At 35.5% G+C, this 24,893-nt stretch overlaps 1 protein-coding gene across 1 annotated transcript; it reads left to right on the forward strand.

The window, feature by feature from the left end:
• Positions 1–13,899: 13,899 nt before the first annotated feature.
• Positions 13,900–19,429, forward strand: LOC129271445 (uncharacterized). Its single transcript, XM_054908798.2, has 6 exons — positions 13,900–14,139; positions 15,961–16,023; positions 17,224–17,406; positions 18,082–18,222; positions 18,588–18,655; positions 19,045–19,429. The coding sequence occupies exons 1-6, from the start codon at positions 13,900–13,902 to the stop codon at positions 19,427–19,429; spliced, it is 1,080 nt and encodes a 359-aa protein (XP_054764773.2).
• The last annotated feature ends 5,464 nt before the right edge of the window (positions 19,430–24,893 follow it).

The following is a 24,893-nucleotide window of genomic DNA, read 5'->3' on the forward strand; positions in this document are numbered from 1 at the left end:
TTGAAAATTTGTAAACAAATTTTGTATAAAACGGGCCCCTTCGCTCTTTGAAATTACAACAGGAAAACAAATCGAACACTGGTATGCAATCTTCAGGAACAAAATTATTTTTATTACAAACTGTAATTTATGAAAAGAAGAAACCAAAGGCGATTTTTAGTGAAACATTGAGGCCACCGTCTTGAAGCCCAGAAGCCAAAAATCACAAAATAGTTTCGGACTTTTGTTGCGCAGCATCGTCATTCTGGAAAATAAAGGTATTTGGTATGCTGTGATTTCACCCAAAACGGATTATCGTCGTAATTACGGTATACACTTTGCAAATGATCTGAATACAAGGGGGTAAAGAGACCATTCATGAGTAGCGTTACAAATTACAATAGGCAATGAAAAAGCACTAGAGCAGACAACAAAGCGGTATCGATCGAACCCGACTTGTCCGCGCGTGCTGATTGCCCTTACGCATTTTTGTACACAGTGCCTATTGATTTGGGAAAAAGCGAAGATTTGACAAAATAACACGACTTTTTCTTCGTAAATTTCTTAACTATTCTGTTGATTTGAGAAGCGAGACCTTTAATTCTAGAAAGAAAAATGTCTGATCTTTCATCTTTACATTTACTAAAAATCCTGAAAATACTTCAGTTTGGTGCAATTAGCAATAGATTAGGAAAACACCGCCACAGATCCAAATACCAGCAATGTACAAAAACGGCTCCGCCGCAGGGAGAGGTATCCGGTTTCGCGGTCCCGCACGCAAAGGGTTAAGATGAGTTCGAACAGAATCCAATAGAATTACCAGCAAAATATAAAAGATATGTGCCAGAATTATAGCTCGGGAAGAAAATGTGAAATTGCTGAAAAATAAGCATGTAATTCTATCAAATGTCAGGTATTTTTCAAATCAATCATAATACACTGTCCTGTCCCACATATGCTTTTCTGTGTTAGTGATCATCAGAATAATTGATTTTAACTTCATAATTAGTGATTTTACAAAGATACAAGTTTACATTAATGTACCAGCTAGATCTAGAGATTATGTACAATATTTTGACAATTTCTCATGAAATAATTGTTTGCTGCAACTGCTGTCTTTTTAATACCTCTAAGTGATAGTGTAATACAACCACAAACTTTTCTTAAGAATTAATGTACATGTATGATTCTTTCACCCAAATTTACATGCATTAATACTGTAGACTACTTGCCAAAAGTTCCTGCCAAAAGCCTTTTTTAACGATGTACATGCTTTTATAGACGACCTGCCAATATATTCAAGGACCAACCAAAAAGAGATGAGTAAAATGTTTGAAGGAAATTGAAATTAACTTTAAAAATGATAGCTGTCAATGCAGTATTATTACAGGGTTCCCACAGTCATGGAAAATCCTGGAAAAAAATTGGTCATGGAAAGTCAGGGATATGTGAAAAGTCGTGGAATTGCATTTACCTCTTGGCTATGACAGCTTTCTAGTTTTTTATGTCTCGCACCTCTCATACTCTGTGATGCACTCTACTATTATAATTGGTGTTCATGATCATAACATGTCTGATTTTGTAAACTGTGCCAGAAAGGAATTAAGTCATGGAAAGCATCAATTTAGTCATGGAGAGGTCATGGAATCCTGTTTTCAAATTTCTGTGAGAACCCTGAATAGGTTTGTGCACTTGACACAGTGTGCACTACAGATGAACTTTGTAATGCCATGATATAAACCAGTACAATATCTTAAAGGAAAATAAAACCCAAAATATAATACCACATGATACCATTGATAAATACAGGACAATGAAAATGAATCCACTCATATACCCCTAAACCGATTTCCCAGTATGGAGTACCACCTTTTCAAAGTTGGCATCTTCTGGTTCGAAGTCTATGGATGGAGATTATTCCGTCAGCGACGAACTACATCTCTAAACGTTTGAGCATTATATATTCTATTTCATCGATAATAAATCAAATGTACAGATAAAACTCATAAAATATTATTAAAATTTGTTTAATATTATATGATAGGTTCAAATTACGACTTGATGAGTTTTAATGATAAAAATTACACCCTAATCTACGATTTACAAATTGGCAGCGCAAATTGGGGTGTAAATCTTATCATTAAAACTCATCAAATTGTATTTTGAACCTACCGTATATTAAACAAATTTTAACTAATATTTTTATGAGTTTTATCTGTACATTTGATTTGTTATTGATAAAATAGAATATATAATGCCTAAACGTTTAGAGATGTAGTTCGTCGCTGATGTAATAATTTTCTAACTAACCCCGCGAAAATGGCGACCTCCATCCAGAAACTTCAAACCACACTGTAAGAGGCCAACTTTGAAAAGGTGGTACTCTGTAATTGGATTAGGGTATGAGTGGATTCATTTTGATTGTCCTGTATTTATCAATGGGATCATGTGGTATTATGTTTTGGGTGTTATTTTCCTTTAATTCAGATATTACATGCCAGGGTATTGTCCTAGTTTTCATTTTTGGTGAGTAAATTGATCAAATTATTCGTTCCTTTGAACACTATTCTAAACTGAGTGGACTCCAAATACATATTATCATCTCTCGTCTATTTCTACTTGCCCTTCGGCCTTGAAGTAAACTTGTGATAATTATGCATTTTGTTATACGCAATTTTGAGTACAGTGCACTTTGACGCAGCTACTTATATGATATTACCTATTGTAGACACATCCTTATGTTTTGTTCATTTTCTTAAAAACGATTAAGAGTTTAATCATTTTTGTCTTTAAGCATAAAACAAAGAGTAATCAGTCCATTCTGTATGTGTAACCTGCAAAAAAACCTACAATGGTCGTTAATTTGGTTTGCTGAAAAGCCTGATAGCCTTTGAGGTAACTTTTTTAAGTATTTAGAAGAAATGTATCTTTTTTAAAAAGTATTTATATGCACTGTAATTTCTTTGATAGTTACTGTTATGTTACACTGTTTGTTGAGTAAAGCAGCTGTTATACATTTTTTGTCAATAGCAAATGTAAATCAGTATTGTAAATTGATGACTCTATGAGCTAAATACCAGTACTTTCTATATCACTTGTAAAATCATTTGTTATTTGTTCATTGAAGGTGTTGTATTTTCTTAATCTTATAAAAGTCCATAGGGTCATGAATACATTCTACTGCTACCAAATTCATACCCATGATCTGTGATGTATCTAACCAGTTACCACACACATTGCAACACACCAGTTGCTACATACATTATCATGCATCAGTTATCACACATACCATCACACTAGTTACCACACACATTTTGGGTAATGACTCTGATGCATGGTATTATGTGTAGTATGTACAATATGTGTGGTAACGTGTGTGGTAATTGTAATGCATGTGGTAACTGGTGAGTGTTTACTACACACCATTTACCACACGAATTACCTCATATTTTACCACACACCAGTTACCACATGCATTACCACACACCAGTTACGTAACTGGTGTGTGGTGGTGTATGTGGTAAATCGTGTGTAGTAATGCATGTGGTAACCGGTGTGTGGTAAAATGTGACATAATTTGTGTGGTAAGGCGTGTTGGAAAATGTGAGGTAATTCGTGTGGTAAATGATGTGTGGTAACGGGTGTGGTAACTGGTGTGTGGTAAAATGTGAGGTAATTTGTGTGGTAAATGGTGTGTGGTAATGCATGTGGTAACTGGTGTGTGGTAAATGGTGTGGTAACTGTCGTGTGGTAATCTATGTGGTAAATGGTGTGTGGTAATCTATGTGGTAAATGGTGTGTGGTAATGCATGTGGTAACTGGTGTGTGGTAACCGGTATGTGGTAAAAATTGTTACCATAAATTAATCCCTTGTGTGGTAAATGTTACCGTATATTAATCCATTCATGTGGTATTCCTGTGGTAATGTTGTGTGGTAAATGTTCCAATTTACCACAGGACAATACCACACGACATTACCACACATTACCACACAATACCACAGGACAATAAAACATAGCATTACCACACAACAATATATGTGGTAATTGTGTGGTAAAGTCCTATGGTAATTATATGGTATTACCACAGGACATTTTTGTAAGGGAGGCATCAGCTGACTTCGGGAACAGGATTCGGAAGTCCTGATCCACCTGAAGATAAAAGTTATAAAGATCATATTCAAAGTCTATACATCTTAAAACCTTATAAGAATTTATGAAACCCTGTAATGCTGTCTATATATCTTAATAATTTTCATAATGTGACAAAAAGTGTTTGTCAGTATGTTTATAAAGCCATGGAAGGAATGCAGTTTTGTCGATCCTGATTAATTTTGCTACCCTCCCCCCTCAACACACACACAAACACACATTCTAGGGAAAATAAATCTAAAGAGCTTTTTTTTTGGGGGGGGGTTGTGACTTTTGCCATTGCTTTAAGAATGCGGTTGATTGTGATTATCACCTCGAAACACTCCTCATACTGTGTTATTACCTGTCTCAACTTCCTCAGGAGCAAACCAACCAATCAGCTCTTATACTGCCTACCAGACAAATGAATATCCTAAGAACACAACTAAGATTCCCATTTGCTTCTGGGTGAATTAATTAATTGACAGCAGGTTTAGAGCACATAAACTTTAATTTTAAAACCAAATGTTCTACAGCAGTTTTACAGATGATATCCCATAAAATCCCTGAAAGAGCCTCTACAATATTTCCTAACAACATACCATGCCATCACTGTCAATAAGACGTGGAAATCTTTCAAGAAGATCCTTTGCAGGAAGGCCTTTGTTTTCCCGGATAAATGAGGCCCGTGCTGTGCATGTTTCTTGCATCCAAGTTTTCACTTGCTGTTTTGGCTCTGTGTGGTGTTTCAGCCACTTTATTACTACTGCCTTGTGGTCGTGATCATAATTAGCAATCAATCAGTACACGATCAGTCACAGATTGATCTTTTAAGCTTTGTTTTAGCAGATCGCTATCTTTCTCAACTGCAATATTTATGATTTTATTGAGTAAGATTCCTGTGGGTGAAATAAAACTATTTGAGAATATATTTTTTGAGGATTTTTTTATGAATGTATATTAATTTGGCAATAATGCTTGTACACTCTGAAATACGTTTGGCCAAAGTAACCAACCTGTTAGTGAATATGATAAAACCGGTCAATTTTCTGAAAGATTTTTAAAACCAATTTTTATCAATTGATTTTGCCCATTTCTATCGTTCGGACACGTATTTACCTATAAATATATTTTGAGCATTTTTTAAGAGTGTACGGTAGAAGATATTTATATGCAATTGGCTAATTACATAACAGTTTACACAGCATCTTCTTATCTGTCACAGTGGTATAAATGTGTATTCGCCATTCTTTAACGCAATAGTCGCTACTGAGGAAAGTAAATGCACTCATCACTGGTGTGAATCCAAGGGGTGAACCTGTATTGTTCGGGGGGGGGGGGGGAGGTGATCTATTGTTTCATTCCCCCACTTGAATAGTATGACGTCACGGATTAAGGCTGACGCAGTGAACCTGTTAGGCCTAAATATGATAGTTCTAATTACATTTTTATTACTGATAACAGTATGATATCAGGGCATTTCAAACCCAGCTTAAATTCATGTCAGCCTGCACCTTCGATTTGAATGCAGCCATTATTCGAATTAAGGATTTTTTAATCATTATTATTCTGACGTAACTGAAAATAAATCTTTGTCTAAATTCGATTTATTACAATTTCTATTGCCTTTAAGTCATGATGTATATATCTCTTTATGATTTCTTTGTCTTATCAATGGATTAATTTCCATCTCATTTCTTCCATTTCTTGATCAAATTATATTGTGCCTGTGCAATGTTTTACTCAATCCTCTTGAAAAGGGTGCCGAAATGTTCTTGACTTTATTTGAGGATCAAATGACTCATTGACTAAATTTAAAACTTATATTTCATCCTATACTATTTTCCTGTATCTAATTTTGCTTTTAAATGAGACTGGTGTTCTAATTGATTTTCCCAAAAGAATATATCATCATGATTGTATTTTCAGGTTTGTAGTTACTGGCCCGTATTCTGAACTCAGGTTTAAATTAAACCCTGTTTTAAAGATGTGGTTTAAGTATGGAGAGCCAATTGGGGTACGAATCCTTAACAGTATATATACACATCCAGTTTATTAACTCATTTGACACTCAAATTGTTCATAATTGTCTGGGAATGATAACTGAAGGATTTTTCTTCATTGTGAAATCAAAATGAAACAAAATAGTAAAAATAAGAACTATACAATATAAACAGAATTTTTGAATTTTTGGCTCCCCATAATTTTAGCACAGAGTTAGACAGTGGTCTAAGTTAAACCCGACTTCAGAATACGGGACACTGAGTCTATTGCAGGTCTGCCTCCTACAAAGATATCCAATGTGTGTGATGCAAAACAAAGATTTAGTAAAATGGGCAGAAAGACTAACAGTGTTCGCATTAATCTCGTGAAACAGACAATAAGCCCATTACTTCCTTCTTAACTCATGGCAAAATAATGAAGGAAATGCAATCAAAAGACTTCTTTACTGATCATGCTGATATTGCGATTATAAATTTATCTTTATTAAAAAGAATATTTTGTTAATGTTGATTTTAATGTTAGGACCATGATGTTAAACAACCATTGGCTGTTTTATGTTTCTTTTTTTTTCTGATAAATATGGTATAATAATAATTGTTTAAAAAAACAAAATCAGGCATGGAATGATATGATTTTTGGTCTTCTCGTTTTCATATAAACTTTGTAAAGGCCAAGGAATTATGTAAATAAATTCCTTGATGTTTGATGTAGGCGAGGTCTAGCTGTTTAATGGGGGAGGGAAGCTTTCCGGGCCCTTCATCTGGGGGCAGGGTGCCATGGCGAATCCAGAATTGACCAATAGGAAAGGGGGAGAGCGGTAGATAATGATGTACAAAAAGATCTGCTAAGCAAAACAAACAGACAAACAAAAGACTGCTGGCGATTGCCCCCCAAAAAAAGCAAGCAAAATAAACCTTATAAAAGGAAAATTTGAAAATGATTGAAAGGAGGGTGATGTTCTGTTGTTTTTTTCATTTGGGAAAACATTAACTTCGGGTCGTTTTGCATCCTAAATATATGTTTTGTCGCCCCTGCTACGCAATTATCAACGGAAACTAAGAGGAGACAGTAATATAAAATGTCAATAGGTCTGTTTTGATGTCAATGGTCCCTCAAAGAATGGCTGCTCCACTAATCACAGAGATACGATCTTACGTATAAGCTCCCGAAGGGAGCTAGAGAGGGAACTCTTTCCGCGCGTTTTTATTTCCCATAGGTTTTGTACATAGCCAACATGGCTGCCGGCGGACAATTTGAAGGTTGATTTTGGAGGGTCAATGTTTTATTCATGAGAATGACGTCAAAATACGCATAATGCACTTGTATGATTGGATAAAACGCTAATGTTTTATTCATGTACTCATGCATTAAACATTTTTTTCCGTCCCACAATTCCCTACGATATCTGTGCGAAGTGTCGTTCTTTTGGACTCTGCGAATTCCAAGTTTCTGAAACGAAATAGCTAGACTAATTATCTGTTTATAGAATTGATGTTCGAAATCATGGTTTCTGAGTGAACTTCATTGGAGCAGAAAATCTTGGAGGGAACATCAATACTATTCTAATGACATTCCATTTGAATAAGAGTAAGTTACGCTCATTTTCATTTTTTGATCTCACTTGCAAATTGTAATGTGTTTGCCGGGGTTCGGGACTCATCCTGTATTACGTACTATGTAAACCTCAATTTCAATATTTCTTTTGCCTGACTTCCAAATAAGTGTGATCATTGAGACTTTCTCAAAAATACTATCTTTAGGGGTCTAGTATAGAGTATAGTTTGTCGTACATCTAGACATTCATCGGAATGCTTCATGTAGGTCCAAAGTAAACCTGTATTTCAGTTTTATTGTGATTAGACAATTATCAGGGGTAGATGTGAACTTGTTTTCCGACCTCCTGTTGTCGATTTTAGGCCTATTCAAATTTAGGTCAATGTAGGGATATGGTCAGAGCGGGATCCGGCCTTTGATATCGCCGGTGCTAGCCGGCTAGCAAGATTGTCGATGTAGTCATGGGGTATGAGAATCGCGGGGACGGACTAGGCCCATGCAAACTTGAAGTTGAAGTTTAGCACTTTAGGCCTAGTCCGTCCCCGCTATTTCATCTTCATATGAATACGTATACCATACCCAGTTGTGTGTCCGGACGATTAATTTTAGAAAGTCATTTGGAAAAATTTACAAGCGAAGTTTCATCAATTTTTAGTACAAAATGTATTATAGAGAACAAAATAGAAGATGATTACAACTATTGAATTCATATTTTTAGTGTAATCCAAAGACAAAAAAGAAGGCTTCAAAAATGTAAAGTGTCTGGACACCCGACCCCCATCCTATAATTCTCAGCAGTTTCTTTTATTCAGGAACGTTTTACTTCAGAATAATTGATTTAGCATGTGTTAGTCTTAGATTTAAATGAAATGGCGTAGCCTGCCCTAGACCTAAATCAAGTCTCTATTTGAACAGGATACCCTGGGCCTGGCCTGGGGTAGTATTCTGAAAACAATACTTCATTCAAATGTGATGTGATTCTTTATTATACTGGCCCAGCATAGACCAGGTCCTGATTCAGCTATACAGCTGTAGCAATATGTGGTTGGAATCATTTTACTTTTATAAACAGAGTGAGGTAGGCCTATAGTATATGCCTCTATGAGTATGACTACGTGAACCTTTATGATAGAGAATGAAGTTTTGGGTCCAGATTAAAAAAAATTCTAGTTTGGAATATTCATACATAGGCCTGAGATATGGGCAGCTGGAAATTTTAAAAATATTGTTTAAGAAGAGTAATTTTATTTATCTCCTCTAAAACTCTAAACTTTAAATTGTTAATTGCAGATCCAATGGGACCAAGTTCTTAGCAGTTCACACCCAGTCAGAAGGACAAAATTGAGAACCATGCAGATCAGCAAGTGTGAGTTACAATCTAATGAGGAACATGATATCTGAATGGAAAAATTGCAAGGTATGCTTGCTGTTTTGATAATATACAGGCTGTATAAGCTCATCACCCCCCCCCCAAAAAAAATATTCCCCCTTTTTTTTAGGGGGGGGGGGTTATGGCCAATTGTGCTGAAACATGATGCGATATCATGTAATGTTAAAGTTCCATTGCGAGTTAATATTTGTTTGAATTCTGATTCACCAGTATTTTCATTTTCACCACTGCATACTAATTATCCATATCTCCTGTCTATACATACATGTGCATAAAAACCCAGATATTAACTGTTTTCACAAAATTCTGATAAATATTTGAATTAATTTGCACTCTTTATTATCAAAACATACTGTAAATAGTTATAATGATCTATGAATTTATCTGGATGTAAGACAAAAGTGACTGCATGTGCTAAACTTGTTTTATCACTGAAGAGTATAAAATAGAGTTTACATCTTTTTAATAAACTGGACTAGATGAGTAAGAATAATTTACAGCTTATTTTGTTCTTTTCTCTTTTTTTTACCATGCAGGTTTCTCACTTCCCAAGCTGTTTAAGTACTGGTATCACAACAAGTGCCAAGAAGAAATATGAAGGTCAAGTTAATAAAAAGTAGTTACTTCATTGCGATAACACATTAAAAATGAATTAATTTGAAATAAATATATTAATAAAGCATTGAATGTTACTTAAACTACACATCTGTAGAAAAGAGTGCAGTACAGTTCAGGTTCATCACAGGGGCTGCAGAACGGTTTTCAAAGTGGGAGGGGGGGGGGCTGACCATGCAAAAAATCACAATCGTATGGTCATTTTTACGTTTTTGTACATGGTTTTGGAAGCCCCCCCCCCCCCCCCCACTACCGCGGCCCCTGCATCACCGGGCAATGACATTGAAGTACCGTATACAAGTTTTGGTACAAAATTTCACACAAAATACAAGTAAGAAATATTTTTCCAACGGGCAAATGTATCACCTTTTATTGATATTTTATACTTCTACTAGTTCTTAGTAGTTTTCATGAAAATAAATATTATTTTCCAGTCTAAAGGCCTATTCAATATCAGAATATGTCTTTCTTTAGTGACATACTTAGGGTTGTAAATAAGACAAAAAATATTGTATTTTCAAAAAAAATCATGCATAGCTAAATGATAATAAAGGTGATCTGAAGATTAAGAAATAATGTTAGTATCACTCCTGGACTTCATTTCATAAACAAGTTATTACTATTGTAATCTTGTCATGACAATTATCATTGTAACAGGGCTGAGCAAATAATTAAGGTTTTTATGTTAGCTGCAACAGGCTGGGGGCAAAGTTACCATGATTACAAGTCTTCATAATGCTTGAATAATTATGTAGGGTTATTAAGTTGCATTTATTGTTATCTAACTTATTAAAAAACATTTGAAGTGGGTTACCACTGCAAAAATATATAAATGAAGAGTTGTGTTGCAAAAGGGATTAGGTCCACCTTGGACCATTCCGAGGAAAAAACATGTTTTTTAAATTTTCACTTATTGCAATATTCTTATGATATATTTTTTTAAAAATTATCATTGTGGACCTAACCCCTTTTGCAAGTAAACTGAAATGAATCCAATCTCTTTTTATTAAAAAAGTGATTTTTCTTTGCCACTTTCATTCACGTTTTCATTTGAATTTCAAATTGTCTTTGGTATCATCAGAGTGACTAAAAACTTAGAGGTTTAGAGACAGAAAACAATAAAATTTATGAAAAATGGACCTAACCCCTTTTGACAAATGAATTCTTCAGAAGAGTTTAGTTGCAAAAGGGGTTAGGTCCACTAATTTTTTAATTCTCCCATATTGCAATATTCTTATGCGAAACTAAATTTTCATGATACCATACCATGAGAACATAAAATTGGGTATAAAAGAAATTTACCTGTCTTCATATTTTTCAGATATTCTTTAAAAAAAAATCCTGTGTGGACCTAACCCCTTTTGCAACTAAACTGAAATGGACCTAACCCCTTTTGAAAAAAAGTGATTTTTCTTTGCCATTTTAGTTCACTTTTTAATAGGAATTTCAACTTTTCTTTGGTATCATCTTGTAGAGCTACTAAAAATCTATACATTAAGACATAAAAATCAAATTTGATGAAGAATGGACCTAATCCCTTTTGCAAGTGAGCTCTTCAAATATACTATATTTTAAAAATAGATTGAATTCTAACCACAGTGACAGCAGACAAAATCAAATTTTGTTAATGATTGGCTAATGTATTAATTCGGGAAGGCACTCTTTAGGTAGATTCTGGCATTGTGCCCCCCCCCCCTTTTTTACGAGGAGTGCTCTCACATCAGTAGACCATTTCTTGTCAGCAAATTTGAAAGGAATTTACCAAATTTTTTTAGTGACAAACTTTTTTGGAAAAAAATAAACGAATATCAAAGATTTTCATGCTCTTTTATGAAATCTTGGATACATCCCTGATATCAACTATAGGCTCATCGAGATTCTTTGAATGAAATTTTAACAAACATTGTACAATTTAGAAAAATGTACCCACCCCATACTACCCCCACCCAGTAACAGCCTTTTTTTTTAGCTACGCATTGCCTTTATTCTTTAAAATACAATTGAATGCTTGGTAGACTGTAATTATTATTGTTATGTTAATGTCAATGTTTTCGAAAATGGATTCCTTAATAAACATATTAATTTTGAATTAAATTATTTGATCTTGGTAATTTTCATTTATCAATTAATTTAATGATATATTGCTGCCGAAATATGTTATGCTCAAATGGTACAAGGTGTTGCACTGTACTGAAATGTGATGATGCTACTGTTACATGAGATCAAACAGCAGTCAATTAAAATATTATTCAAGAGAAATAAGGATAAAAGTGGGAAATAGAAGTAAAATGACAGGAGAATTGTTTACTTGTATGCATATAGTTGTATGTGTCAGTTTCTGAGAGAGACAGATCGACAGACAAAAAGAGAGAGAGAAGGGGGGGGGGGGGGCGTTTGTGAAAAATCTGTTGTTTTGAAAGAAATTGCAGAAAAATTCCTGTTTTATGAATTTACAGAATGATTCTGTTATTGCTTCCTGCAAAATATTTTTTCCCTGTAAAATCAGGTTTTTTTTAAACAGTGTAGCCTACGATCGGTTTGCTCTCTTGCCTATTTAATTTTGAGAACCCCGTCCCCCCTGTAAACTATGGTATATACCTAGGTCATACCGAGGTTTTTTACCTGACTGCTAAGAAAGCACAAATGCCTGTGAGCAAGCAACCAGGGGACCAACGGCTTAAGGTCCTCTCCGAGGGACCTGGTAATGAGGATAAATGCCTTACCAAAGGGCACTAGCGCACTACTTGGGAATCGAACCCGGGTCACCGGAATCCGAAACCCCCGCTCTACCGACTGAGCTATGTCATGATTATTGATGTTTGACATAGAAGTTGCCATTTAAAATTAGGTGCTCCGAGGACTGCTATTCATAATAGGACATATATTTGAGACTACAATTATGGAAAAGGATTTAATTTGTTCTTATTTTTGTTCACATTATGAAATAAAGGTTCATTTCGTTTTCTGCAATAAAAAGAAAAAAATAAGTGCTCCTGAAACATAAAGAGATGTCATCGTAATTACATTGAACTATTATTGTCAACCGAGGAACACTTACACGATTTAAGGGAAACAATTATCATGGCAACATTTTCTTTGGGAACCTCTTCTGTAATATTTTTTAAAGCAAAGATCCTGGCCATTTGCAGCTAAAATAAATCAAAGATGCAGTAATAATCGTGAGAGGCAAGAATAAATAGATCAATAAAACTAGATCACTCTTAGGAGAAAAAAAGAAGGAATGAGTGACATGATGTATTATAATCACAGACACCAACGATATTCAATCAGGTCGCGCATTATGCTAATTAGTGACAAAATGCTTATTTACATATTTTACGCTATGCGCGAAGGACGTTTCATGACCACGCCTCCATTTCGCTGGTGTACCAATACAGAGGCGGTGTCCATAGGCTTGTACATGAAAAATGGGAGCAGTGTGCACTTTTGACCCTCCAAAATTTTCCCCAATTCTGACCGGATGCAGAAGCGAAGTTTCACCCCCCTGCCACTAATACCAAGGCCCTATATAAACATGTTTATATAGGGCCTTGACTAATACAGAACTGCGCCATCATGCGGTCGAAGTATAAGTGAGACTGCGCATGCGCTAGTAATAGAAAAAAAAGAGACAACGTGCGCGCGGTGATTGGTTAAAAGTTTTGACTATGACGTCATTGCTTAGTAACGTGCTCCAAACTTGCATTGCGGTATGAGAGATGCAATTCTTCACATGTGTTTGATCTTCTATACCTGTTCGATACGGTTGCTCTAGTTTGCGAATTTTCCGGAATTCCGAAGAACTTGTTAAACAAACCATCGGAAACTAAGGTGAGGTCAATTGCTGTATTTATGATTACATTATTATTGATATTTTTCTGAACGAAATGGAATGTGAAATTTTATTTCATGGTTAATCCGTGACAATGAGTACGAAACCCCATTGCTTTTCTGCATCGAGTGCGTGAGTGATCGTTATGAATAATTAGGCAAAGTGAAAGATATGTTGTAAGATATAAAATGTTCATGCTTAATGAGGATAAAACTCATTAATCACTATAATTTAAAGGTCTATGAATTAATATTGCCGACTCATGCGAACAATTTTAGTAATTCTTAACTAGTCAAGGTCTTATGATGATATCATCTAATGCCTTCCTAGGAGTTTGTTCCCAATTACTTGGCTTTATTTTTAAATATTTTAATTAAAATCTTATTTTTAGAACTATGGAGAATCCAGAAATTCTTGAGTTAACCGAGGAAACAGATCAGCAAGGCATCCCGCAGCGTAGATTCAACAGACCTCGCCGCCAGCCAGCCACTACCCAAGGCGACCAGCAGACCGCTGATATGGCGACTGAGATGGATGCTGCTCTCGCAGAAGGGGCTAGTGATGCGGGTACTATGGCAACCAATCGAGTTGCCCCAACTGTCCAGGACAACGGTGATGACGGGGTTGTAATGGAGGTATGAAAATATAATCTTCTTTATAATTATAATTCAATTTAGAAAAGATAAAAGTCAATGATTTACCGATAGATAAATGTAAATACTTGAATTAAACATGGCATGATAATGATGCATAATGGTTGTTGATAATGGATGTGATCGAGATAACAAAGAAAAAGAAGGAATGAAGATGGATATTTTTATATTATTGGAGGAGTGGGGGTAGATGAAGGAAGAAATAGATAACCACGATCCCTATTTGTTCTTAATGATGATGATGATGATAATGATGATGATGGTGATGATGATGATAATGGTGGTGGTGGTGATGGTTGTTGATGTTGTTGATGGTGATGATGATGATAAGAACTACAAATTAGTATTTCATGATAAACTGGGCAATAGTAGCGAAAACAAAGTGGAGAAGTACATCTAATTGATTCATGATACAGATAACCTTTTGGAGGAAATAGATTACGACTAAAATGAGTGAGAATTTTTGAGATAGAAACACTTATTTTTATAAGTATGAAGTTGATTTTTGGCTTGTTAATATATATCAATGAACCACAACGTTCTCCAAAGTATAGACAAATATTCATTATAGTGTCCACAAATGTTTTTACTCCTTTTTCATTGCACAATATAAGTTATGACGGGAGCCTTCTTGTTGATAATTTCACACAATAAAAATATCCTAATATTGCATACCGAAGAAGTAAATGAGGAAAAAAAAAACCCGAAGATAAGATAGTGAAAGTGTTAGAGATGATGATGACGATGATGATGATATGGTTGATGATATTGATGATGATGATGTTGTTGATGATAATGATGACGATGATGATGATAACCAGTAGCGGACCGTGACCCGGAGGAGACAAAGCATTGGAGGGGCACTGTATTGTTTGTGAACAATGCTCTGCCCCCCCATGCTTTGTCTCCTCCGGGTCACGGTCCGCTACTGATGATAACGATGTTGATGATGACGGTGAAGATGATGACATGGATGATGATGATGATGTCGATGATGGGGATTATGATGATGATGATGATGACGACGATGATGGGGATGATGATGATGTTGATGATGACAGCAATCACTGCTCTACTCCTGCTGATGATTATAATGAGGACGTGGTGTAGACCACGATGATGATAAATGATTATCATTATAAGAAGGATGTGTCAGTAGCACCAAAAATGATGACAGTCCTATTCAACATGATGAAAATTCAGTTGCAAAAGACTAAAGAACTAAATCTTATTAAACAAAACAATCTTACTTAAGGTAGAAACAAATAATACATGGGAAAAGGTACAAGTACGAAGAAGACAACTATGTTTTAAATCGTTTTTTGTGTAAAAAAAAACCCTTTTGTTTCTATTCTACTGATTTGTAATATATCGGTAGAAACAATTTCAATTCAATTCAATTAAATTCAAGGTTTATGAAAAACATGAGTCACAACCAAACGACTGAATTGGTCATGTATACAAAGTAAAAATAATTAAGACTCATTACATATTTAAAAAGCAGTAACCTTTGTAAAAACTGACATAAGAAATATGAATATAGTTAATAAGGCAATAATACTTAGGCAATGAAATTTAATATACTGTACATAAGATAATGAGAAATTGGTAAATTAAGAATTGAGAATAAATAAAGAACAATACAAGAGCACTGAAGATAACAATTTTTTTACATTTTTCTGTATGAAATTAACCCATTTCTTACAATACAACTTGCATTATAGCGTTATCAACAAAGAATAAATCAGAAATGTACAATAAAAGCCAATGAATATAACCCATTTCTTTATCCTTTTGTGAAAGGCCGGAGAGAGTACGAAACAGAACCTTGAACAACAGCTAACAGTAGCAAATGCACAACTCAAGGTAAAAAAAAATAAATAACAAAATATACCCTCACTTGCCACGTAATCATATTGTCCCATTTATGCGAATCGTTAATTTGGGATTATTATTATTGTTATTTATTTTTTCATCTTTCTTTTTTTGTCTGTGGCGGCGTTTTGTTCCGAGTCATTAAATGCGTGGCTGTGATTTCGGTATCAACAAAACTATTCTTGACATGTCATGTACCTGATGAAAAGATTTAGAATCATGTACTATAAAGTCATTAAAACTTCATTTTTTGACATGTGTATTGTGTAATTCATTAAGTAAATGGGATAATATATATGACAAGTGAGGGTATAGTAATTTTTATGTGTGTGTCTATATTATCATTTTTTTTTTAAATATGAACTTTCATGAAATAGAAAAATAATATAAGAATAAGTTGTTCATGTGATATGCTGATATGTTGGTAGAATCCCCACGTACCTTTAAATTGACTTTTGGACGCTATAACTTACCATTGGTTATTTTTATTAGAAAATAGAGAAATATCAAATAGGTGTAACACTGAAATTGGGTATTTATGATATATGACGTGTTTAATTTTTGCTCATTTCATTAAGCAGTTTTATGGAATCCATTGACGATGTAGGCATGCAAATTTGAAAGTCATTCGATGGTGTCTCATATTCGCTGGCTTAAAAAAAATGTACTATTATGTGCGTGATTTAAAAAAAGTTTAAATTTTACAGATATTTTAACATTCTCTTCAGTTATTCATCATAATGATGGCTTAATAATATATTCCATGAGCAATCAAAACACGTTTTACGTTATTTAAGGGACACAATGAAAATGTTGACAATTCAAATAACATAAAGAAAATAGTCAATATATGACATCATCGCCTCCCTCATATACTTACCATCAATAATGGGCATATCATATGTTGTGAAAATAAAGTGAAGATATATCGAAAATGTCATTAACTTCATCCGATGCGATAAAATTATCAGGGCTATGCTAACAAAAATCTTACCACTCGACCTTTTGTTGAGGTAGACGTATAAATAGGCTCTATATATGCAGGCCTTTGAAAAAAAATATTAAGGCCAATTACATTTAAACCTTCGTCATTGTAGGCCATTAAAAAAATATATATACATTCTGCATTTATCTTGGATTGGTAAATCCTTTTCCCAATTGTATGCTATTTCCCTTTTCATTTTTCACTAGGACTTCAAAGCTCTCTTCGATGCAGCCAAATCCCTGACCGGTTCCACAGAGGACATCCCCGCCGGAGTTCTGGCGAAGGGACTCTTGTCTGCTTGGGAGGAGAAGCAGGATGATGTCCGCCAGATGAAGGCCAAGATCGCTCAGATCCAGAAGGAAAAGGATCACACACAGGAAACACTCAAGGTGTTTTATTTATTTCAATTGATTAAAAATGAAGCTATCATTCATTGATAAATTTTTGTTAATTGGTTTGTAAGCACATCTGGTTTATGATATAATAAATAACCTAATTGCATTTGTAACAGTTTCAATGTTATTTTAACATTCAATATCTATGCAGAAAATCGTGAAGATTGTTTTCTATTCCATTCTTATTGCATGTTGTCCTCCGTTCATTGTAGTCAAATTTCTCCACCATCACTTTCACATTTGTCCATCTATCCATCCATCCATACATTTTTACAACTGTTTTTCCTTTCATTCATTCATTCGTTCGTTCGTTCATTAATTTCTTATCAACTCATCAAATGGTTTATAAGAATGATAATAATATCCTTTACCACGTTCAATCATTTGCCAATAATTTTGCTCATTTATTTTTTCATTCAGGCATCAATTCACTATTAATTAATTAATTAATTAATTTCTTCATTATGTCATTTTCCAACCCTTTTCTCCCTTCATTTAATTAACAATTTATTATTTATTCCTACCTTCCTTCTTTCCATCATTACTTTTATTTATCAAATTATTCAACCATTCATTATTCCATTCAAACCTTCATTCAATAAATCCTTGATCATTAACTTGTATATTTTGCATCCATTATTTCATTCTTTTATTTCTCATTCCACGTAGACCCTTGAAGACCAGTTGAGTGAACTGAGAAAGGATCGTGTTTTCAAGGCTTGTAAGAAACATCAGAGAAAATGGTGGCGCCGATTCTGCTTGTGTGGTGTCGTCAAGAAGAACAACAAAGTGGGCGTGGCCCCTGATGAAGTATGTTATCCTTCATCTGTTTTTAGAAATACAATAATTATTTTAGAGTTAGTTACAAAAAGGAGAGTTTTTATATAATATTTATTTGCATGATTTTTTTTTACGTGGGTGAGATTATTTAACAATACTTTACATTCATGATTTTGTCTTTACCCCCCCTGCCTTTTCCCCTTTTCTATCTTTCTCAACAATTCTTGTATCTATCTCGTTTTCTCTCTAGCTGTTCTAGTTTCCTTCTCTTCTCCTTCTTTTTATAAATCTAATCAATCCTTTGCCTTGACTCATGAATCAATTTATTCCTATTGTACCATGACCATTCATCTCCTTTCGTAAACCTTTATTTCATCCCTGTTTCCTTGGTGTAGGATGACTACTTTGCAGATTGGGAGACCCATTTCGCAGACGAATTCGCCAAGCAGAATTCTACCATACGGTAAACACCGCGTCACGTTTCGTGAAACTAACTTCAATTAGAATAAAGGGAAGTTCTCCCTGACAATAAGTTCGTTTTAAATAAAAGCAGAGAAATTAGAGAAAATATTGGTGAATGTTGAATGATTACAAGGCTGACAAATGTTGATGAAACACACCTTTATGTTTGCAATTCTAAATCCGGTAACAAAAACAACGTGAGCCTTTTCGATACCATGTAAACAGAAAGTTACATTAATTTTGATATTCATGTCGTTGGCTGTCAAATGAATTGTACCAAAAGTATGGAGAAAGGTTTTGCTTTAACAATATTTTCAAAACTATTTGTGTTCAAAAAGTTAGTTTGTTCTTGTGGATGTTATGCTAAATTGTCAATGTTATCCCGTACAGCTCTTTGCAGAAGGAAAAGGCCATCCTGGAAACTCAGATAAGCAAGCTTAATGATACAAGTGACGCAACGAAGAAGATGGTCAAGGAGATGGCTCAGAAGCATAAGGAGATGGAAAAGGGAAGAAAGGAAGCAGAGAAGCAGAAGAAGAAGATTGAGGGAGAGAAGGCAAAGGCAGAGAGACTGAAGGGGAAGGCGGAGAGGGATAAAGACAAGGTAGAGAAGAGGATGATGGAGATGGAGAAGAAGATGAAGGAAGCGGAGAGGAAGAGGGAGTACGTGGAGCGGATCAACAGAGCTGTCATCGAAAAACTTAGTCTGATGAAACAGGAAATTGATCTAAAGAATGAAAAGATCAGTCAGCTCAATAAGATCAATGACCAGTAAGTGATTCCTGTTTCTACACTAACTCAGACGTTTTAAACACTTCTAATACATGTATCAGAAAAAAGGGGGGAAAAACCCTTGCATATGAAGTCGTCATGCTTACTGCTTCTAATTATTTGCATAAATGTATCCAACAATGTGAAACTTTCTCACATCTGTGTTTAAAATATTACTAATTTCCCAGTGAAATATGAACTTAATTGTATATTTCTTGATGATACTGCAATTCACCTCTTGATCTTGAAGGATTTTTTTTTTTTAATGTAATCTGTTTGATAATATACTCTAAGGATGAATGGCAGATAAATCACACATTGTTACGTCACCAAACTCTTTCAGCTTGCAGACGATCACTGATATCGAGATCATGCGTGAGAGGAGGACCACCATAGACCGTATCGTCTCTGCCTGTCTCTACTTTTATACACCTAAAGAATTATCAAGCAACGACTTGATGTCCTTCAACCAATCATCAGGTCCGGTCATGCTAGATGTGGTTGGCACGGGTGGGTTTGGTGAAGTAATGATTGGGCGTCTCAACGGAGAGAAGAACCCTGTGGCCGTTAAGAGGGCGCTAGTCACACAAAACCTGACTGCAGAACAACAGGATCTTCAAAGGGAACGACGAAACATCCGCTTCGAGAAGGAAGCCAGAGCAGGTCTGGTGATGTCCGAATCGTCGTACTTTCCTCGATTCTTGGGAATCGTGTTGATGAATGGAGATCAATGCCTCGTCACGGAATTCATCGGAGACAAGATCCAAGGCAAACCCTATCCTCTCTTCTATGCCATCTTTCCAGAGAAAGGGTGCGATCCTGAGCCAAAGATGATAGAGTGGAACTTGGTAGCCATCGGTGAGGACATCATTCGAGGTATAATAGACCTGCATGACCGTTGTCTCCTGCACAATGACCTGAAGGATGACAACATTCTTCTGGAGTTCAGGCAGAATCGCTGGGTTGGAGTGATCATTGACTTGGGTATGATGAGCACAATGTCCTATCCGCATTTCTCAGGATCTAACATGTCTACCCATGAGAGGAATTACTTCATCCATACAGCACCAGAGGTCTTAAATGGCTGTGAAGCGTCAGTGGCTTCTGATATCTTCTCTGTTGGATACATCCTGGATTGCATCGGTAGATTCATCAAGGATGATAGCCTACGCAAAGTGGGTGACATGTGCTGTGAGGGAGATCCAAAGGATAGGCCAGCTGGTTTGAGAGAAGTGCTTCCTGGCGTAGTTGATATCAAAGAGAAGCACAAGACAGTCGCTCGGCTTGCAGGAGAGTTGATAGAGGATGATACAGATGAGGAGCAGGAGGAAGGAAAAGGTGTTGATGAAGATGAAGACTTCCTAACTGAGGAAGAATCCCAGGGAGAGGAAAGAGAAGAAGGTGGCCATCAAGCAGAAGGTGAAGAGGGCGACAGAGAACATCAAGGACTGGAAGATGACGTCCAGGAGGAGGGACAAATCGAGGAAGGAGGTGTTGAATCTGGGGAAGAAATAGAGGAAGAGGGGATTGAAGAGGAAAAGAGGGAAGAAGAAAGAGGGCACCATGAAAATGATTAATATGCATGGGATGACGATGGAGGGCAAGGTGGAGATGGCATCGTGAACCAGGAAGAAAGAGACAGAATAATGGACCAACTAGTAGGAGAGCCTGTAGAGGTGGAAGGTAATGGTGAAGAAGACATTCTTAATAAGAGAAGAAGCTCCACATGACCAGGAACTTAGAGATATAGCCGTAGGCAATGGGATGCAGGACGTAGAGGGTCAAGGTATCGTAGAAGTAGTGCATCCCAATGTTATGGAAGCAGATCACGGTCGAATCAACCTACAGATAGGAGGAGAGAATAATGAAGAAGCAGTAGAGGAAGTTGCTGGAGCTGGCTGAAGGAATAGAGGATCATCATGGAAGAAGTGGGTTGGTTCTGAATAACTTACAGAATAATGGAGGTATTTCGTGCATAACGGTATTATGAATCCGATGAGATATTATCAACCAACATAAAGATAAGGAAATTATCGATGAAAGAACAAATGTCTAAAGGAAACGCCAAATCTCATGAAGAGGGAGAAAGCAGGAAAAATGAAAGAAATCAGAAATTTGATGCAGGGGGGAAGAAAGCAAGAAAACTGAAAGAAACGACAAATATGGTGGAGGGGGATGGAAAGCAAGAAAATTGAAAGAAATCACAAATTTGATGGAGGGGAAAGGCCGCAGGAAAACTGAAAGAAACCACACATTATTGATGGAGGAGGAAAGAAAGCAAGAAAACTGAAAGAAATCACAAATTTGATGGAGGGGATAGAAAGCAGGACAAATCTGAAAACAACAAATTTGATGACAGGCATTTTGAAAAAAATCCAGAAAAACTGTTAGAAATAACAAATTTGATTGACGGAACAGATCAAAAGATTATGATATTCTTTTTTTTATGAATATCAAGTCTCTTCTATATATATTGATGGATGGATAATCAATTAAAAATAATGTAACCAAGGGTAACCAAAAATTATAAGCAAATAAGCTAAGCACAAGACAAAATAAGAACATCTTTTAAATATTTAATAAAAATGTTATATTGTACTTGCAAAAACTATAGCAATTATGTTGCATTATTATCTTAATCATGTACTCATAATGAAAACCATATGATAAAAAGAGATATTTGATGAATTGATATTTGCTATGATAAGAAGACCAAGGAGATGAGAAAAGAGAAAACCAGGAAATCAAATAAAAATATTAATTTTTCATCATTCTAATATAGACATGACCCCATAATTTAAAGATAGAATTGATGGGTGGATATGCGCAATGATGAGTTAGAGCAACAGGGTGGAAATAGGAGAGATGAAGAGAGAGTCTCATCAACATTTGTAGAGTTCATTTACAGAAGGGGTTAGATCCATTTTTCATGAAATTCGATTTTTTTTTTTTTTTTTTTTTGGGGGGGGGGGTTCCAATAAAAAGCAATAAAAAGCAATAAAAGTTGATAGATCCATTTCAGTTTGTTTGCAAAAGGGGTTAGATCTACTTTAGACCATTTCACTTGAAGGAAAACATCATTTTTTCTATTTCTTCCTTAATGCAATGTGTTTATGCCAACCAAATTTGTTCTGATACACCATTCTACCATGTCAATGTAAAACGGAGTCTTGAAAAAATTTGCCGGTCTTCACAACTTTTAAATAACTTTCCAAGAATTACTTTTATGGATCTAACCCCTTTTGGAAACAAACTATTGAACATTTGAGCAATAATGAAACGAGTGGGTGGTCACAATTTTTTTTTTCATGGTTGACATTTAATCAAAGTTAAAAGAAACTTGTTCATAATAAGTGATTGGGTTATGTCCAACCTCTTTCAAATCTGACAGATGGTTATTTATCCATTGATAAAGCGGTACTAAAGGTTGAAAATAAAATGATTTGAAATAATAAAGAAAAATCAGACAAACAAAACATTGAAAGTTTGTACAATATCGGACAAGGAATAACAAAGTTATGACAGTCTAAAGATTTGCTTTATTTCGGTAAAACATTTCTCTGCCTGCTTTCATGAATATTCAATGAGCAAGTTGGTGATGTCACATTCAAATTTGGGTTAAATAATTCAAATTTGTCTTCCACGAGTAAAAAAAAAATGGATTGAAAACTGATATAATACATTACATATTTATTGATGGATCTTACTTTATCATAAGGGAGACATAATACATACATAATTAGAATTTTTTGTAATAACATAAGGAAAAAAGTGAGGACATAAAATCATCCGCCCTTACTAATATTAATGACGATGTGCTTATAATTGCTTTCATAAAATATTTCTTAAAACTTAAAAATTCAATAACTTCATTATTTGTTATCAGAATAAATAACGTATATACAAAATTGCAAGCGACCGAAAACGTTGGCCCTTTTTTTCTTGGTCTTGGGACTTTCGAGGTGCGTATTCCCAGGCCCCCACTCTATACACCACGTGGCACCATCCCCTTCATCCTCATCATCGCGGATCCCGTGTTAACTCACAGTGACGTCATCCGATCTCCGTGGAGGGGCGTCGTTTTAATATTGCGTCGACGAATAGGTAGCTGGAAAACACTACGCAACTTACCACGGAAAACACCCCCATCGCTATGAAGACGGTTTTAAAAGACCCGAAGTGCTCATAGAACAGACCTGACAAGAAAAGGTGAAACACGATCTCATTGGCAATTGGGAAAACCTTGAAGTTACATACAAAGGTTATTATAATGTGTTTTAACGTCTGCTAATAACAGTTCAATGATTGTACATTGTCGCTAAGTCATCTGTATGATTAGATCATATAATTTCAGATTACAGTTGATAGTTCTAAAGGGTGTCAGAACAGAAAACTGAGAGAATTGATCATTTATGGAAATATGAATGCTAGTATCGTTACATGTTTTGCCCCGTGTTGCAGAGCTCAGAGCTGCTTGGTGACTACTGATACACCCGTCTCCCTTCTTTTATTGGCGTATTTTAGCATCCAATTCGCAGACACTTTCTGCAACTTTCAGAATCTATTGAAAATGCCCGTCAAATCACAATGGACAGATTAGAGGTCATTGTAAAAAGTTGGTGGGCCGGAACAGTACATCGCCTTAAGATTCAGACCAGACAAAAATTGGCAAATATATCGTTTGTCCAGAGTCCATGACGACACAGCTGTTTTGATTCACCGATTTTCGACAAAGACTGCTTTGTTACGAGGGCTCTCTGCGTTAAAGAAAGCGTCTGCAAGGTGATGGCTAAAATTCCTTATTGATATCTGAAGGGGTTTTCGTTGAAACTACTGCCACTATTCATCAATGTTTTAGTGAGTCCTATGGTAGTTTCCAATCTATTTCCAATAACTGAACATTCAGTAATCTCCGAAGTGCTTCATGATACGTCAGTAAATTTCAAAACAATTCAAAAGTATCTTGTACAGGTACGATTTTTTATCTTCAAAGATTGAGAACCCTTGAGGTCTTGGTCGGTCGTAAAGACCACCTTGGGCTTAAGTCTAGAACATCTCATTAAGTCTGTCGAGTAATCCTCTTTCGGTGGCTTCCCAGTGCTCCTATCGGTATTTCGATGATCAGTTCCCGATCATTAGAATTCGCATAAGTCTCTAAGAAATTCGCGGTCAATATCTACAGGTATTTTGACATCTCTCAGTGATCGATCTTTCGTGATTTTGTTTTGTTTCAAAGTCATCCTACAGAAACACTATTTTCCTAGTCATCGATGCTAAAAGATAACTTGCAAATTTGTGTTTTTTCCCCCAGCATTCTTTCAAGTATCCCCGCTTTTTGGAATAGATGCTTTGGCCTACTTACCTGCCAGTGTTCCAGATAGAAGAAGCACGACTCCACTCGTCATAAAAGTGATCGCAGAGGCAATGGGGAAGTTATCGTTCTTTAATCTCAAAGCTAAAATAGCGTA

The sequence above is a fragment of the Lytechinus pictus genome, chromosome 11 (genome assembly GCF_037042905.1).
Source record: "Lytechinus pictus isolate F3 Inbred chromosome 11, Lp3.0, whole genome shotgun sequence".
NCBI classification, from domain to species: Eukaryota; Metazoa; Echinodermata; class Echinoidea; order Temnopleuroida; family Toxopneustidae; genus Lytechinus; species Lytechinus pictus.

Bases quoted from the DNA above. Each gene is read 5' to 3' on its own strand.
- LOC129271445 (XM_054908798.2), top strand. From the start codon at position 13,900: ATGGAGAATCCAGAAATTCTTGAGTTAACCGAGGAAACAGATCAGCAA. The intron at 14,140-15,960 runs GTATGAAAATAT...CTTTTGTGAAAG, and splicing joins ATGACGGGGTTGTAATGGAG to GCCGGAGAGAGTACGAAACA. The intron at 17,407-18,081 runs GTGTTTTATTTA...CATTCCACGTAG, and splicing joins ACACACAGGAAACACTCAAG to ACCCTTGAAGACCAGTTGAG.